Here is a 19,313-nt window from a genome sequence, read left to right as displayed (position 1 = left end):
AAGATCAAACAAACAAAATGCCTGAGCACATCCTTTCCAGAAGGACTTTTATTTTCAGAGATTGCTGTGATTTTCCCACCATGTAAAAGGCGTATCTCTGTTGCCAAAATTCAAAATCCTTCTACATTTTGCAAATTACTAAAAAAACAAAAGATTCGGTCTCCCATTCTCCCACCTCTGCTGTACCAATTGGTTGCGGTCTGGATGGTCTGTTAGTGCTCAGGTCTGACTTAGTGTTTCTCCTTTGTGGCAGTAGTACTGATTTGGCAGTGTTTCAAAAATGATAGGCTTTCCTTGATTATCCAAAGAGCTGCCAGAATATTGTATTCATATAATGGAACGTTGTACAATGACTTTTTCACATCGTCATGCTAGAAACTTTAACTTTCTATGCTGCCACTTGTAAGATTTGACAGCAAAATATCTTATTTGTTGTAGTTAATTGCTGACAACCCCAAGAAAAAGGTTTTGTGGGAAATTTTATAACACTATAATGCAAAGTTGGAAGAAAAACTAAAGCAGGATAGTATTCTGCCTTGTCACAGGGGCTCGTCAGCACTAAGATTCACAGCTCACTATGTAAATATTGCAAAAGGCCTCTTGAAAGAATGTGAATCATGCACACAGATTAAGACAACACTCGCATGTAAGGTGGCGGTGGAAAAACACCCCCCCAAAGCTGCATGGTTCACTATAGCATGCATATTTTCCATTTACAAACACAACCTTAATATTATCATAATATTTAACATCTATTTCAAACATGCATTGGCTACTAGAATAAGATTTCAAAGAAAAACTGATGTTTGATATAAAATAATCATGTTATTTCAAGTGTGGAAAAATACTCTACAAAAAAATAAGTAAAAAAGTGATTTCTGATCAATGTATGATTTTTATCTATAAAATCCTAGATGACTAATTAGTGTGCTTACAACAACCCTGTTGGATCTGCATCATAGTAACACCCAGGGAAAGTTAATAGCATTAAACAACTGGCACAATGCAATGTAATTCTTATACGAAATAACATGAACCTATGATCTATACATTTGGCATTAGAGAGCATTTTAAGTTTGCTTGAACATGACAATATCGTAGTGCAAATTACAGTACAATAATAAAACATACAATTGCTTTCAAAGTCGTTTAGGGCTTACTGGTCCTTAGAATTTACATATTGAAAGATTGGCACATTTTGTTTTAGTGTGATTGCTTTGACCTTCGTTTCTTGAGTATGAGTCCCTTTATGAAAATGACTTGAACTACTCAAGCCAAGCATCGACTATGGTTTATATGGCAACCTTGAGCAGAATCAAGGTGATAGGCACATACTCTGTTCTTACTTTGTGGATCTTCACTACAGCGTTCTTTTAAAGCAGTACTTTATTCCAAGCTTTATATGGAATGGTCTGCCCCTTTCTTACAGTTACAGAACATAGCCACCTGGAAGAAAGCATGGAGGACAAGTCTAGAGTATATGGTAGTCCATATTTATGATAAGGATTTCTGACCAATGTCCATATATAAAGAGTTATAAAGAGTTTCTTAGATGAATCTAATGACAGTCTATCACCTTTGGATAACAAACGAGGAACCCATGGCTCAGAAATGCTAGCAAATTACACCATAGTTGCTAAAAGCTAAAATGGACTTTGATCATGAGTTTTCTTCACATTTTCTTGTTTCTTCTTGATGCTCTCTTCTCTCTGAATCATGAAAACCTGGGTCTAAATCTAGACTTGTTAAGCTCTTTATTTTGTGTTTTAAAACACACTATTTTATCCCATGCTGGTATTGATACAGAATAAATCACATTACTACTGATAAGATAACTTATTTCTAAAAGTATACTCAGTGCATTTATGAAATGGAGTGTTCCCTTTTACCTTTCACCCCCACAACACCTGCTTTGATTCCTAGGGACTTATAACATAATAAGACTCCTATCACATGTGATTTTAAATGTTAGAGAAAGAAAAGAAAAAAAAAACCATAATGTTGTCCCTTGATTAGTTTTTAAAAACAATGCATTAGAATCTGTGTTAAATCGTGCCTTCTTATAAAGTATGTGGTTACCAGTTTTATGTAGACCATAATCTGGACACAGGTCTCATCATAGCCCATGGAGATACATAATATCCTAATCCACTTGTGCATCCCTTTGGTCATCTCACATTGACAAAGATGTCATCTCTAGGATTGTCTCAACTATGGCCTGAAGGGAGATAGTGAGGGCAGTTTGAAACAGGGTGATGCATTTTTACTTGCATGCGTTTCTCACATAATAAGTATCTCTGGGTCCAGGATGTTAATCGAGTCTTTGTAAGCTATTTTTTTCCAAGCCTGTTTATCTAGCCGCTATACCCTCATTAATCAAAATGAAATTCAATCATGTGTGGAAAAGTTAGCTTAACATGCTTCTCCAATTTTAGATTATATAGAAATCAACCGTAATCACTCCCTTTTTTTTACTGTATATGTTTATCACAATTATAGCTCTAGTAGTCTTTTATTTAATGTTTATTACATATTCAACTAATTAAAAATATTTGGTTGCCAGAGAATTCAGTAAACCAATTCAATTTTTGAGGCTTTCTTTTAAGATATAATATTTCTAATATCTCTTAAGGAAGCACAATTAAAAATAATTAACATGGTATTTTCAATATCATTCCTTTTTCATGTGAAAAATTTCCTTAAGTGTATCTTTTTGGGCCATTCAATTTAAAAATTATATATATACACAGTTGTGATTGTTTATGTCAAGCTCCTATTTATCATGCAATTTGTAGAGACTTAATCACAGCCTGGCTCAATTATTTCATTTCTGCACCACTGAACAAATTAATTTCTGTTTAATGAGTTTCTATCTTAACATTTTGACTTTTTCATTTTCTGTAATCTTTGGGAACGGTAAAGGGAAGCTGGGTTGTCTTTACTTGGTTCTGTGTTTAAGCCACGGTTGATGTGGAACACCCAGGCAGGTTGTTAGACATTTCTGTGAGTGATTTACTCACCAGAAACTATATTTGAGATTACTTCTGCTATTCTATCCTTGAACTTCAGCTGTATGACCTTCTAAAGAGCTAAATTAACATTAATTTAATGATTTCTTATAACAGGGAAGACAAACAAGGTCTGCTTATTTTAGGAGATGGTCTATGTGATTAGTGAGGCAAGCTGTGTCTATCCATCACTCCCACCACCCAGCGAACCTTTCTGTACTTTTCAATTTCAGTAGATGTTACTGCCTGCTTCCACACTGTGTTTGTGCATATCCCTTCTATTGGATATTTACCCTTTGGCTTTTTAAATTTTTCAACAATTCTTGTGAGCTGCCAGCTTAACATCAACAGAATCTAGAGCTGACATTTTGATATGTTCTAGATTTCTCTTATTCTCTTTTATAACTGAGGGATAGATTAGGGGTAGAACATTCACACACATACACATAAATATATGTATACATCATTGTCTATTATTTTAGGAGATTAATTCATTTGTTTTCAAGATAGGCTACCCTCATGATACATACACAAATCTGAGAGTTAACAGAGATGAAGAGCTCAAGCACAGCTAGTGAATAACATAACTTGTATTTAATTCTGAATTCATGATTGAGGACAGTCTACAGTGTTATAATTGATTGTCATATCCCAACTATCCCACAGGCTGCTGAGACCCAGGAAATTAAGTAGTCAGGCATGTACGGTGGCTTGTTGGCTGCAAGAGATCCTAATAACTGTCTACTCTTGTATTTGTGCTGAAAAAAAAAAGCATTTAAAAGCTAAAGGAGAGAATGAAAAAAAATTCTCCAGGTAAACAGCTGGAAATGGTAAATTGTTTGCCCTAAATCGCAGGATTAGTTGTAGAGGCGCACAGCTGTGTAAGGCATAATTAGGTATGAGGAACATCTTGAGTTATGAAATACATATCAATATATTTAAGAAGATTGCAAGTGAGCAATAATTCATGCCTGTATTGTTTGAATATAGAATGATTTCTATTTAATAAGCAGAACACAGACTGTTAAAACTGGCAACATGCCAGAATTGTCTAGGGAGCTATTAAAAATATAGACCTGGGTCATGAATTGTATATAGTAGTATTTGAAATGATGTAAATAATTCTGATACCATCGATCTAAGGAGTCCCCAAGGCAGATGTCAGTCAGGCACAGGGTCCTATAGCTCCTCCGTTCTTCATTCTTTTCTATTCTAAGTTGAAAAGATTCTAATTGCCTAAAACAGTTGTCATATTATTAGCAAATGTCTCTTACAAACTCTAGATCACATGACTTAGAAACAATGCTTTGGGTAATGCTTTAAAAAATTTGTGATTGGAAATTTTCTTTTAAATTCAAATACACTCAAAATGTGTTAAATGAATGGATATTAATTAGTTATGGGTTAAAAGAATAAAATTTCTAAATTTATGCTCACAATCTTAAACAATCAAATTGTATATTCCTGTTGATGATGATATATGCCTGAGGAGCTTTAACTGACTTCCTGAATTTTGCATCAATAAATAGTTTTATTATAGTAAGAATTTTAATATTACAGGAAGAATCTGAATTATTTTAGAATAGACTTCAATATGTGGTTGATTTTCTATAGGCAATCAAATTCTCAAAGTATGTTACAAAAGACCTAAGAGGAAGCAATACAGGAGAGAGATCAGTTATTTGAGCACTTGCTACATTCTAAGCTTCAATAAAGAACCAAGATTACATTATTTCCATCATGAAAGTAACCAGTTTCATGTTTTAGATATTTATATATTGTTGTAAAGAAATAAAAAGGAATTCTATTTGGAGCATTAACTTCCCAAAATATTTCTAGATGGGCAATTAAATTTAAATTTACGCACATATAAATTTAGGCCCTGTAATAAAGAGCAGTGGTGTTGAAGGAATTCTTACAGACATGGTCATTCAAAGAGGTTACGTGACTCTCTCAAGGCTACAATTTGTTGCAATGATTGCCTACGGTAGAATTACTTATATTTCTAGTTTAACAGTGTGTCTCCCATTTAAACTCTATTAACTGCTTATGAATATGGATGGGTTGAACATGAATTACAAAGAGGGACCACACTTCAGATAGGAGCAGAATGTACCCGTTTTCAAAGTGCTAAAAAGTCCCTGGAGTAGAGATGCCCCCAATTGAAATTCACCTGACTGACTGATTTTTGCAGTACCTTCACAGTACAACAAATGCAATTAGCAAGGGATGAAGGGTAAAACTGCTTTCTCTTCTCACGGTTTGATAACACATATTTGCTTATCCTGGTGTGTTATTTTGTATGCTATTTACATAACCATTTATTTTCTATTAGAAACAGCTGGTGAATGATTAATATTAAAATAGAATAGAACCAACAAGTTCCAAATATAGTTTAATCTTTTTTTAGCATTTTATTTCTTTTGAGTTCTTTTTTTAAATTTTTATATATTTATATTTTATGTATGAGTGCTCAGCATGCATACCGGCATGTCAGAAGAAGGCATCAGATCCTATTACAGTTGGTTGTGAGTTACCATCCTGGTTTCTGGGAATTGTACTCAGGACCTCTGGAACTCCAGCACCTCTTCCGTATACTCCAAGCATGATAAGAAGAACTTATACAGTCTACTTTCTCTATCCAGGGAGCAATGTGAACAGTAAAGTTAATGTAAAAACTATCTCCCTTTGTCTGGAAGAAGCTGGTATTTTTGACTACATTAAAAATATTTTTCATGTCCACTAATTTCACTGATGTAACCATTGACTAGGCATTTATTAGTGACCTGTCCTTCATCAGGAATTACTTACCCTTTAGCTTCTAATGTCTATTCTATTCACCAGCTTGACTACAAATTTTAATACTTCCTCCCTTGAGATTAGAGTTCAGGGCAGGTGATAGACATGAAGTAAAAATTCGGAGAGCTAAACTTCATGAAACATTAATCCACAAAAATCACTTTCTGGGTGAGTAGCTGCTTTGAAATCTAGTCTGAAAATAGACCAGTAAATAAAAAAAAATCTCAGTAATTTATTTTCTGTTTTTGTTCCTCCCTTATTTAATCTCTAATTAGAAGTAAGGATTTAAAGACTTGGCAAATAATTCCTTAAGTATTTTGTCATTTGTTGTGTGATGTCATTCTGTATATGCATTGCTTTATTGGTTGATGAATAAAACAGTTTTGGCCAATGGCTAAGCAGAGGGAAGTCAGGCATAAAATCTGAATGGAGATAAAGATAGAACGTAGATGGAGTCAGGGAGATGCCATGTAGTTGCTGAAGGAGGACACGTTGGAATCTTAGAATCCTTACAGGTAGGTCACAGCCTCATGGCGATACATAGATTGATAGACATGGGTTAATTAAAGATGCAAGAGCTAGTTAGTAATATGCTAGGGTCATTGGCCGAACAGTGTTGTAATTAATATTGTTTCTATGTGATTATTCAGGTCCAGGCAGCCAGGAAATGAACAAGCAGTCTCTTACTACAGTCATTTTACACATCAATGCTTTTAGCCCAGGATTACACACTTTAGGGCTATGCTTTTCATAGTAAGTTGTTGCTATTTTCCCACTAAGATTATTTTTTTATAGTTTCTACTTCATATGAAGTCATGGCTGTCCTAAAATAAATCACTGTCATGGTTTTCCTTCTTCAAATATGAAGCCAGATAGATATGGATAATTCAGTCTATGTTCTTATCAGAGAAGTTTAAAATATTTACATATTCTTACTAATAAGGCCTGCAATAATTAACAATTAAATATTCAGAGTACTGATTGTAAAGACTTTCTGTACTTGGAATAAAAACTTGTTCTTGGCAATTTTAGAGTCATAGTTTATTCCCAGGCCTATTATCAGTCTTTATTATAACCAACCGCAAGCCAAGTTGATTGAATCAATCTATCTTTCACATGAGATATCCTTAAAAAACTGTGAGTGATCAGTGGCAGATCTTTTCAGTTGTTATTTCTCACTTACACATAGCAAAGCTCACTCTTTTTGCTAAAGATCAGCTGCTAAAACAAATGAGAAAAAGTGCCAAAATTTAAAGTTTAGTTAACTATTTATTCAAGAGTTGAAGTCCCAGTGCTTACCATCCCACATATCAATGTGATATTGACATCGCAGGAATTGGGACAAATTTGTACAATAAGGTGGAGAAGGGTGGAGACAAACATGAGATTAACAGCAATAGGATCCTTAAATTCTAATATCTACTATCACTATGTGTGGGGTTTGAATGACTGTCTTTCAACATATGTCATGAATAAATAATGCTTTATATATAATTAATTCAGATAGAAGAGTTTAGCTTATGAATATTGTTATGATTTTCTCTAGTTAAAAGCTGGCTTTTCACTGTTCACTTGAAATTCAAACACTCATTTCTATGGCTTGGATTAGGCTTCCAATGTACAGATGCACTAATGAAATACTTGTTGCCTTGGCTTGGTTTATATTTCTGGCATTTAATTGTAGTTTCATTCCAAGAATAAGCTCAAATTCACTGTCAACAGAAGAGACAGGTAGCTGCCTCCAGGTCTCTTAGGGTCCAGTTTAGCAATGGTGGATGGAAACACCATTAGATGCTTTCCAGCTTTCAGAGAAAATGCTTTCTAAGCTTAGCATTGCATTGCATCTTTAGGGACCTACATTTTATGGATCAAAAAGATAATAAATAAATGTAAATGTCTGAAATTAGCTTTTAAACAAATAAATATATGGTCGAGCTTTTAGGACAGTACCCATGTATATGCACTTTACCTCCATGTACATAAAACAATGTATTGACAGAAGAAATAAATAGATGTCAGATCAAATGATGGAAAGAGCTTGCAGCTCCATCACATGCTGAGTAACAAAACAACAGGGTAAATTCATTAGTAGTTTTTTTTTTCAGGAAATGAGCAATAACTCATACGATCTCCATTAAGAGTTGCACACAATGGAACTTAGAGGAAGCTCTTTCACAAGCCCCTTTAAGGCAGTTACAACACGTTTTCATCTTTGTTTTTGTGTTATATTGTTATGTTTATCTTTTGTATAATTATTTCTGAAAAAAATGAACATAAAACCAAAGTTTCTGTTGAATTCTGGAGTATTTGTTCAAATCCTGCCCATGCCAGGGAATCTCATTCTCTCACAGGGCACACAATTACGTGCTAACTGAACTAAAATTTATCTTTCCCCATGATCTATACAGAGAGTGAGTGTAAATTGTGTTGATTGCAACAGTTAATAGGAAACCTATAATGAGCCATGAAAGATCCAATTGGATTTCATCAGAACATTACATTTCCTGTAGGTTTTGAGTAGAATAGAAGACAAGCATTAGGAATCCTTTGGAGAATAATTTTCTGTAAAAGCCTTAGGTATCTGCTTTTTTTCCCTAATGTACTTTGTCTGCATATGCCCATCTACTTCCTCTAAACTTTCAAAAGAGAATTTCTGCAGGTAACTGCAAGTTCATGGGTAACAAGCCCCCAAATTCAGTGCAATAATAAGCTTATACTGGTTCTGTACAGTCCTGAATATCATAACAACATGTGCTATGCATGAATAGTTTTAGAAACATAATAAAAGATAATTTTCAATTAATAACCATAGACTAGAACTGTTCCTTTATTGAAACAAATAAAAATTACCCACGATTTTCCAATGCTGTTAATTTATTTATTTAATAAAAATATTTTGAGATCCTACTCTGTGTTAGCACTGTTTGTTCCTTGAAAGTTCCCACTTTAATTTATATATATATATATATATATATATATATATATATATATATATACCAATTGTAATAATTCTGTTTAGGTTTTTTAAAATGAAAGGATAGACCTTTCAAGTTTTATATGCATTTATTACAAAATATGGAAAAATAAAACTTGTAAATATTGATGCTTTGGAAGCTATTTCAAATGAACAAAGTAATTAAAATTATATAAATGGCACAATTTATGCATTTTATCTGTATTGCAGATACCATTTTACTTGTTTTATGAGGAAATTGTTTATTTTTGCAAAAATGGCAATGTTAAGGATTCGAAAGGGGACAACCAAAACTTCTCCTAGCTGTTTTTAGGCATTAAAAATATCACATAAATTGTATGTCTCAAAATTGTTGGATATTTTAAGATATTGAGAGTCTGCATTTGCAAAACAACTTAATGAAAATGAATGTAAAGTCTAATAACATTTCTGCTTCATATCTTTCTTATTTACTACATGAATAAGTCCATCTTCACAAATGTGGTAAACAGGTAAAAATGACATCAGTTATACACAGTGTTCAACTCTGAAGTTGAAGAGGTTAAAAATTAAGTGATACTCTAATCCTTCTTTGTTAACATTATGCTAGCTAGAATCTAGACATTATAATTCTTGGTAAAAATCTTTCAAATTTTAGAGTATGCATTTCCATTTCCCAAACAGATTATAGATCGGGTTGGTGTAGAAACAATTGAATCATAACCTTACTTTACAGGCAACTATAAAATGTGCAAAAGAATGTTTTACAAATGAGAAGAAAGAATAAATTATTTCCAGTGCTCATTATCACATATATACAGGATAATTTAAAACCAAAGGGAGTGATCGCTTATTCTGAGCTTTTAAAAATTTCCATCAAAATATACATGTTACTCAATGGAGGGTGGAAAAAATAATCTGTGACATTAAAGCAAAGTGTTTCTCTTCTTATCATCAGAAGTTGAATGGTGTCACATTCATATATTTCACTAAATGTGAAAATTATTAAAACTTTAATTCCAAAACCATTTCTCTAAATTACCAACGGACTTATATTCTTGATGCCTTTTTACATGATCACAAGCCAGGCATGCATGTGATTCCCAGAATCGTGGGAGGTTGACAGTGAAATCCTTCCTCCAGTTAAAGTAACTAAGGTACAACTTATTGTTTTTGTCAACTTCCTTTAGATATTTTGCCAGCTCACTGGGAGAGTTATAATCTTCCACATGAATGAACGAATCAGCTGGAATGTAATTCTCATAGTTTTCCCTAGATGGTCCCAGGACAACGGGTACTGAGCCAGCCAAAAATGCATTGTAAAGCTTTTCTGTGATGTAATCTTTGTGAATTGAATTTTCAAAAGAAAGATAAAATTTACAAGTAGATATAGTGGGAATCAAGTTCTTGTCATTCACGTATTCTCCAAATGCTTGCCCATAGGTATGGATTTCAATACTCTTGCTGAGCTCGTTATAATACTTGACCCTGGCATGCTCAGGGTTCCAGTTACTCACAACCCAGCACACCAGTTTCTCTTTGTTTGGCACTTCAAACACAAAGGGATTTGTGCTCACCGTCAAGAAGCCATAAGGCACTTGGATATCAGAATCACGGCGATAAGTTAGTGTCAGGTTGAACAAGTGCTCAATCCCACTCTTCTGGGGAGTGTGAGTGGGTGACTCTAAATTCATCCAAATCCATTTCTGAAAGGGTGGCCTCGCCTGCTGAGGTAAATTGGTCAGATCCCAGCTGATGTCTCTGTGGTGTATCAGGACCGCGTGGGATTTGTTGTACAGTGAGCGGTCTGTCGTGAGATGGCATCCGTGGATGTTGAACATCGCTTGGCACGATGTAAGGTCAAAGGTCTGCCCAAAGGGCCACACCCAAACCAGAATAGTGGTTTCGTTAAAATAATCAGATTTTGTGGAGAAGAAATTTTTCATTTTCAGGACAGTACTGGCAGATTCCATTGGACTGAAGACCCAGCTGTTGGTCGGCTTGATGTAAATAAGCAGACACGCCATAAAGCAGGCCAGAATGATGCAGACGATTAGAAATGGACGAAGAATGCCTTTGGATGTTGATGTCATAATTTTTTCTGTGGGGAAGAGCAAGATAAGGGAAGGTAAAGGTAGGAACAACAGAGAAAATAATAAATATAATTTTAGAGAAATAGTAAGACTGCTGTAATCATAAAATCAACTGTTACTTCTTTCAGTAATAACAACCTCTGTGAGAAACAGGTTTCGTGTAGGCACAAAACTGGCTTTAAATAGAAGTTTTCAAGAAGTTCTGTCCTAGGAAGAATAAATCAGAATTCATTTTCAGCATTTATCTTGAAGTCAGGCTAAACACTGTGTCAGTGACTCTAAACCTACTCTGATTTCGTTTGTTAAAAAACTTACAAAACAGATGACCATAGTAAAAGTCTAACTGAGTTTATCAGGAAGTATTCCTCAATAAGATTTGTAAATATTTTCCAATTGACATATTTGCTTGTTCACAACTATGCTTAAAAATCTTTCTTTTTAAGAAAAAGAAATAGCATGAAGTTGGGTGGGTAGTGGATATAGAAGGGGTTGTAGGATGGAAAAGAATGATAAAATATTCTGTATGAAATTCTCAAAGAACCAATAAAAATTAAAAAGAAATAGTTACTTACTTTTGCCATTAGCATGAAGTTAGGAGAATATTAATGTTTTTGAAAGTTATTATTTGTTTCTGGGTAAAAGTATATTTTACCCTTTATATATAAATATATCAAGATAGCAATGTGATGAAAATGTAATCTTTGATATTTTCTTTTTGTAAATAAGCACGTTAACAAATGTACTACTGTTTTCCTCTTTTTATTTATACATTTCACAATTGTCTGATGATTTTGTTTCAATAAACTTGTAGTGAAACAAGTAAGTAGCAGTATTACTAATCAAGCACACTCATGTCATTAGAACAAACTCTCATTTGTCAGGTATTAGGGCTTCAAGCTTATCCTTTGGAATTAAATAATATTATAAATAAAATTCTTAAATAAAATCCCTAAAATAAAGATATACATCGTGGAGAAAGACATAATTAATCAATTGAACTTTAATAGCTTGTGCCTAAAGCAATGAGCCATTTGACTTTTTTGTGTAAGTGTCCTCAAATGTGTTCTTTTACATTTGTCTCTTTATGAATATGGAAAATTAATGTCACATGTAATATATTCACAAGATTATTTCTTAGTAGAATTATTACCTGTTCTCTGAAATTCATGATGGTTTTTTTTCTAAACTGACATCACTCATCAACTTCAGATGTATGACTTATCTTGAAATCTTGATCAAGTATAGGGTATTATACTATAGAATACTCTTACCTAAATTTAGGTGAACATTTGAAAAATCACACACACACATACATTTTCTTCACAACCTTTTAAAGAAAATAATGCTGTGTGAGTTATAAAGCTGTATTATGTAAGTATAAAAATTATGGACATTGAATTTTAGAGCATTCCCTGTACTGAATTATTGGAAAAAATGAAGTTTTCTCTCAAATATAGATTCAGTCTTGGAGTCAGTAATGAAAAAATTGACAAAAAGGGGAATATATACAACATATATAAAACCTATTAGTTCAAACTTAGTCTATTGTGAGAATTGGGAAGGAATTATAAAGGAAATCTCAATATTTACAAAAAAAGTAGTATTGAAAGTACTTTATTCCCAAGTTTATGGTATGTGAGAGAAAAAGAGAAGAAGATAATTACAGGTTTGATAGTTTTCAGGGGATTGATTATTTGATCAGTCCAAGAAGCCCCACAAAAAACTATGTAATAAAGTTAAAAAAATAGCAAAAAAAGAAAATGAAGAAAATAAATAAACAAACTCACTGATGTTAACAGCTTAAATAGGAGGGGATTAGGAATATCACAGTATCTGAAATATTAATAGAGAGATTAGTCAAGACAGAAAAGAGAAATCTGGGTTAAATATCAAAAGTGTAAGTAATGATTAACTTAATGCAGATTAAAATTAGAAATAGTTATTTAGTTATTATACTACTATAATTAAAGGACTTTATAAAATAAATGATTATGATTTGAGTTTATTGGTATAAGAAAAAAATTCTATGGAAAACAGATTTTTTTTTAAGAATGGAATTTATGAATAACAATTGAGAGTAAGCAATAGACCTAGAGAGTACAAAAGGACTGAGACCAGGAATTCATTAAATTGGAATTTGCTGTGTTAACTCTTTTGAATGCTATGAAAATATGGTGCTCTTGTTGGTTGATAATAAAAGGTACTTTGGCCTATAGCAACAGAGAATACAGCTAGGCAAGAAAGAAAAATGTGGCAATATACAGATTAATAGAAATGGGTTAATTTAAACATAAGAGCTAGTTAGTAAAAAGCCTGAACTATAGGCCAAAGGGTTTGTAATTAATATGAAGCCTCTGTGATTATTTAAAAGCAAATGTAGAAGGGGAGGAACAGAGAAACCTCCTTTACAGAGATTGTTATATTTTTTAAAAATGGATGATTTTAGAAAACATAAAATTAAAGAAAAGTGATTTAATTATTATATGAATTCAGTTACAATCTTGTTAAGAATATATCTGAAAAGATATTTTAAAAGGTCAATTTCAGTTAGAAATACACACAAAGCTAAAAAATTTAGCAAAAAAGAGATTTGTAAATATAAAAGAATGCCACTGCAGAAGAAGTTTGTGGACGTCAGTTTACATGAAGTCCTGAAGTCATGGAGTCCAACACCCATTTAACTGAAAAAATTCTTCATGACAATCATGCTAAACAACACTAACATGCTCTCCTGTGCATAATTTAATCAGAGCTGCTCCCTCTTTAAAATCGGGTTACAGTTATAACAGCCATCATTCAATAACCACCTCTTCAGCGGGGACTGCTGCAGGTTTGCATGAGCCATTTCTGCCCTTCCTTGTAGAGCAGTTGTGGGGAAAACCATTGTTACCGCTTCTTTACAGATGATCAAATAGGGGCAGAGATACATATTACAAGTGATTACCTTAACCACTGAGTTGCTTTCTATGATCCCCACCAAGCGAAATAACACATCAATAACTATTTGCAGGATCACTAATTATAGGCTCAATGTCCTTGGAACCCTGATTGCTTTTTGGGCTGGGGGGGGGGGGGACTTAATTGGAGGACGGGGAGGGAAATGGGAGGCGGTGGCGGGGAAGAGACAGAAATTTTTAATAAATAAATAAATTAAAAAAAAAGAAAAAAATACCTATTTGTATTGTAGTTTGGGTTTCAATATTTACCCCCTTTAACTGAGGGCTTTTGTTAGCAGATAAAATGTGGATCAATTTCTCTTATCAAATACCTCACACTTATTGTGCTTATTACTGCAGAGACTGATCTAAGACCTTACACTCACTCACACACATAACAGATCTATCATTTCATATTCTCATTTTACTAAGAAATAAACTGAGACACAACATGGTTAATAAGCAGCTGGAGCGAGGTTAGTCAGCCAAGAAAGTTTAGAGCACACTTTCCAGTGCAGGCTGCTGGCTGCAGGGTATGAACACTTGGTTGTGTTTGACAATCTACAATTTTGCTCACTGCAGGCAGAATTTGCAATCATTTTAGTGATACCAGAGTGAGCCCCTTAATAAGCTTTGCTTTCTTCACAAATACACTATTATCCTCTGGGCAAAGTAGGTGCTTAATAAATGTTCCTTGTGTCATGTGAATGAATGAATGAACTACAGTGTTTCACATAAGCGTAAGGTGCCTTGCCAGGCACCACAAACACAAACTAAGACCCGAGTGTGAATTTGTGTTTACTTCTTTTCTCTACAAATGTAGCCTATGGTTGTGTAGAAAGTGAAAACCACTGAAGCTGATAGGAAGCATCTGGGAAAAATCTTATTTTGGATTTTTCTCCTGTCTCAATGTTAGTATGCATGCAGTTGATTCTCCTTTCTTTATTAAGAAAAACATATAGGCATCCTCCTGGATATTAACCTTCATCAGGCGATGAAAGAAGACAGAGACAGAGTCCCACATTGGAGCACCAGACTACAACCCCAAGGTCCAAATCAGGAGCAGAAGGAGAGAGAGCACGGGCAAGGAACTCAGGGCCATGTGCACCCACACACTGAGACAATGGGAATGTTCTTTCGGGAACTCACCAAGGCCACCTGGACTGGGTCTGAAAAACCATGGGATAAAACTGGACTCACTGAACATAGCGCACAATGAGGACTGCTGAGAAGTCAAGAACAGTGGCAGTGGGTTTTGATCCTACAGCACGTACTGGCTTTGTGGGAGCCTAGGCTGTTTGGATGTTCACCTAACTAGACCTAGAAGGAGATGGGAGGTCCTTGGATTCCCCACAGGGCAGGGCACCCAGTCTGCTCTTTGGACTGATGAGAGAGGGGGAGTTGATTGGGGGAGGGATATGGGAGGCGGTGGTGGGAAAGAGACAGAAATCTTAATAAATAAATAAATAAATAAATAAATAAATTTTGTTTACATAATCAGCAAAAAAAAATGATTTGGTCACTAGGCAGAACACAGCATTCCCTTCGCTATGTGTTCTTTGATTTCCCTGTGTCCTTGGGCTTTTTGTATTGCTTGTTCTTTTCTTTACACCCTCTACCACTAATTTTTCACAGCTGTCAGGGTCAATTACTAAATGACGGCACAGTCATCGGTAGGACAACCATTCGTAGAGACTGTCAAAAAGCTTACCTCCTAGGGCCAAGCTGACATTCCTTTGACAGGAACAGTTTCACTTACTCTTCATAAGTGAAATTCAGGTGAAAACCCAACGTGTATTGATCCGTCAATCAAACCAACCTACTTTTTTAAAGCCTCTAAGCAGAGTTGCTATATAGCTTTCTCCTGCAACAGCAATGAATTCACAAAATAAGGGTAACTGTAGCCATAAATCAGATCATTGAAACTTTTCAGTTATTCTGAATGGCTCTATGGTATGCGGGCGATGACAAAGATTTAGTATTTAAAGAAAAGAACAGAATCTTTGGTGAAAATAATGCTTGCTAAGATTTTGTGTAGGAAAATATTGTCCATTGAGAAACTAATCTCATTTTTCAATATTGCCCTAATACATGATTTAAAAAGTGGAAGGAAATTTAAAATGCAAAGAACTGTGATTTGCAAATGATAGATGCATTTTCAGATAGATATTATGGGGAGAAATGAGTAAGCAAGGAAGTAGGGAATCTTCAGACGCTAGAGATGCTACCAAAATCTTCTCTGTGTGTGCTGTTTCTTTGATTGTTGAGCTAGTAATCACCCTTATTTTAAAATGGAAAGGACACGGACTGAAATATAGAACAGAATTAAACAATTGCCCAAAATGGTATGAAAGAATCAACCTTTTGGCTAGAGTTTAGACTTTATCTCCATGTGATGGCTACTAAATTTTATTGTCTTGCCTACATTCCACAGTTGGAAGAGATCACTACTCATATCAGTAGGACTTATTCAGTCAACACATTTTATCATCATAGAGTAGTCAGTTACTTTACATTGTGTGTGTGTGTCACATATTTTTACCCTTATTAAAAGAAAAAGGTTGATCAATGAATACCAAATCCAAAAACTAGGAGTGAATTAGTGGAAACTTGATGGTACTGGTAGTGGTTTGAGGAGTTATCTTCCTCATAGACTCATGTGTTTGAATACTTGGTCCACGGGGAGTGGCATTATAGGAGGCATGGCCTTGTAGGAGTAAGTGTGGCCTTTATAAGGGATGCTTTTCACTGTGAAGGTGGGCTTTGAAGTCTCATGAGTTCAAGTCTTGTCAGAGTAACAGAGACTCTTGCTGCCTGAGGATCAAGATTTAGAACTCTCAGCTCTTACCCCAGAACCATGTCTTCCTGTACACTGCAATGTCCCACCAGGATGATAATGGACTAAACCTCAGAAATCATAAGCCACTCCCAATTAAATATTTCCCTTATAAGAATTGCCATGGCCATGGTGTCTCTTCACAGCAGTAGAACCCCTAACACTGGAGCAAAGTAAGAATTAGTTTTAAAAGATAGTTTAAAAGATGATCATTTAACTTATTCTTTCTGAAAAAAGTTGTAAATTGTGAAAATTACATATTTTTTGCTATTATTATTCTATGGTAATAAATCAGAAATTAGAATTCTTTTTTTTTTTTTTTTTTGGTTTTTCGAGACAGGGTTTCTCTTTGGCTTTGAAGCCTGTCCTGGAACTAGCTCTTGTAGACCAGGCTGGTCTCGAACTCACAGATATCCGCTTGCCTCTGCCTCCCAAGTGCTGGGATTAAAGGCGTGCGCCACCACACAAGAGTAAATCCTCTGGCCAGTATGGGGATCGAATCCGCGACCTTGGCGTTATTAGCACCACACTCTAACCAACTGAGCTAACCGGTCAGACAGAAATTAGAATTCTTAACCAAAATTTGTACAATAGTAGATCTTCTGTGATTTTTTTTGCAGATTATTGTCATTGCTAGTTAACTGAACATCCACACAAAATTCTTCAGTAAGTTCAAATATAACTGATTAATTATGATTAATAATATATTGATAAATTATAAGAAGTTGAAATAAATATCTTTAGGGTCTTTTTACAGGTTATGGAAACTTTTTAAAGAAATATTAGTCTAAATATTTGTTCATTTTAATGATGTGAATATAACTCGTCTCCCCCTACTCCATCTATGGTATAATATTCAACAATTCAAGCCCTCAAGACTTGTTCATGTTCTAAAAGTGCTCACTCCCTCATTTTCTATTGGACAATTGCTTCTTCTGGGCAAACTCATACAGACTACAGAAAAAAAATAAAACTTCTCTTTTATTAAGCAGTGTTGACCCGAGTCAGATTGAGCATGAAGTTGTCTGAGGATCACAATGGGGCTCTCTGGTGAGGGCTGAATTAGGGGAGCTACTTTGGACTACCTTTCTTTGCTATTCATAAGTATCGAGAGTTATGCCATAACTAACTAACTAACAGTTTCACTTGTGTTATATTAATTATAATTGCTTTGTTACTTGAAATAGACAAACTAGAACAAATGAACAGAGAAACCACTAGTTTAAACCATCAGAAAATCTTATTTATATAAACTAATCTCTAGACCACTTCTCTTCTTTTTCCCTCAAGATACAAAGTATATATCTTGATCCCCTTCAAAATATACAAAATCATCTAAATTAAAAGTTTGGAAAGATGCTGGGTGTTGGTGGTGCATACCTTTAATCCCAGTATTCTGAAGGCAGAGGCAGGCAGATCTCTATGGGTCTGAGGCCAGCCTGGTTTACAATATCTAGTTCTAGGACAGGCTCCAAAGTGACAGAGAATCCCTGTCTCAAAAAACAAAACAAAATAAAACAATTTGAAAAGAATAAAATAAAGTTGGAATCAATCACATCACCTTGTGTAAATGTACTGACTCCTAGGTAGAGTTTAAGAATTTGGCAGTGGCGCGCCCGATGGATGGGTGATGTACTGTGGCGGCGGCAGGGTGAGGGACTGCCGTATTTGCTGGCGCGGCCCGAGCCGGCGACAACAAAAAGTGCGCGGGCGCCCGCTGGGCGCTCGAACGGGCGCGGGGACGCGGGGACGCTCCGCCTGGGCCTCGGCCTCGGCCTCGCCGCCGAGCTCGCGGCCTGGCCCGTCTCTGCCCGGCGCGCCCGCCGCCCGCCGCCCGCGGGGATGTCGTACAAGCCGAACTTGACTGCGCACATGCCCGCCGCCGCCCTCAACGCCGGAAGTGTCCACTAGCCTTCTGCTAGTATGGCGACATCCTCCCAGTATCGCCAGCTGCTGAGTGACTATGGGCCACCATCACTAGGCTACACCCAGGGAACTGGAAATAGCCAGGTGCCTCAAAGTAAATACGCAGAGCTGCTGGCCGTCATTGAAGAGTTGGGGAAAGAGATCAGACCCACGTAGGCAGGGAGCAAGAGCGCCATGGAGAGACTAAAGAGGCATCATTCACGCCCGAAGCCTGGTTCAGGAGTGCTTGGCCGAAATGGAACGTAATGCCAGGTCCTAGCCCCTGGCCAGTTTGAAGGCCCATCTCGCCACCCCGTGGAAATGAGAGGCTTTGTTCAAAATGGCAGTGGTTTTCCTGCCATGGTCATTAAGCTCTGAACCCACATCCAGAAGACTGGGAAGACATTTTGCAGTTACTGATGGTGTGCATTCTAAGTAGTTAGAAACCATCCAGCTCTTTTTTTCTTCCCAAGCATTGATTTGAAAGATGTTTGTGAAGCCACTTCACAGCAAGCTCCTGTTTGCCCCCAAATACCAGTGTCCCCTTTAAAATCTCCCTTTGGATACACTTGCCATTCGCCTCACCCCAGGTGACTTCCTTTCCATGAGCTCACCTGCCTCTGCGGACTTGAGTGCAGAGCACAGCACATCTGCTTAGTAAGCTGGCCTGCCTGTGGACAGTGTAGAACGTGCTTCACAGAGCTGCTCTGCTTAAGCCTTTGCATGACCGAGTGCTTTGAAGTCAATCTTAAACATGCGCAAGTTATAAATACAGAAGAAAGA

At 35.7% G+C, this 19,313-nt stretch overlaps 1 protein-coding gene, 1 non-coding gene and 1 pseudogene across 3 annotated transcripts in view; 1 reads left to right on the top strand and 2 right to left on the bottom strand.

The window, feature by feature from the left end:
* Positions 1-8,865: 8,865 nt before the first annotated feature.
* Positions 8,866-19,313, bottom strand: part of Fut9 (fucosyltransferase 9) — a 193,187-nt gene continuing 182,739 nt past the window's right edge. For both annotated transcript variants that reach the window (XM_041667396.1, XM_041667397.1), the window contains exon 4: positions 8,866-10,861. In XM_041667396.1, the coding sequence (XP_041523330.1) occupies positions 9,774-10,853 (1,080 nt within the window). In that variant the 5' untranslated portion in view covers positions 10,854-10,861 and the 3' untranslated portion in view covers positions 8,866-9,773. The remainder of the gene's footprint in view (positions 10,862-19,313) is intronic.
* Positions 17,106-17,179, bottom strand: Trnai-aau. Its single transcript has one exon. It is a non-coding gene; the product is annotated as a tRNA-Ile (tRNA).
* Positions 18,450-18,810, top strand: LOC121458270 (annotated as a pseudogene).

The sequence above is a fragment of the Microtus oregoni genome, unplaced genomic scaffold (assembly GCF_018167655.1).
Source record: "Microtus oregoni isolate MIOR12 unplaced genomic scaffold, Mior012 000017F_ref0000208, whole genome shotgun sequence".
NCBI classification, from domain to species: Eukaryota; Metazoa; Chordata; class Mammalia; order Rodentia; family Cricetidae; genus Microtus; species Microtus oregoni.
The sequence above is the reverse complement of the archived record's forward strand: the minus strand, read 5'-3'. Positions and strand labels throughout refer to the sequence as shown.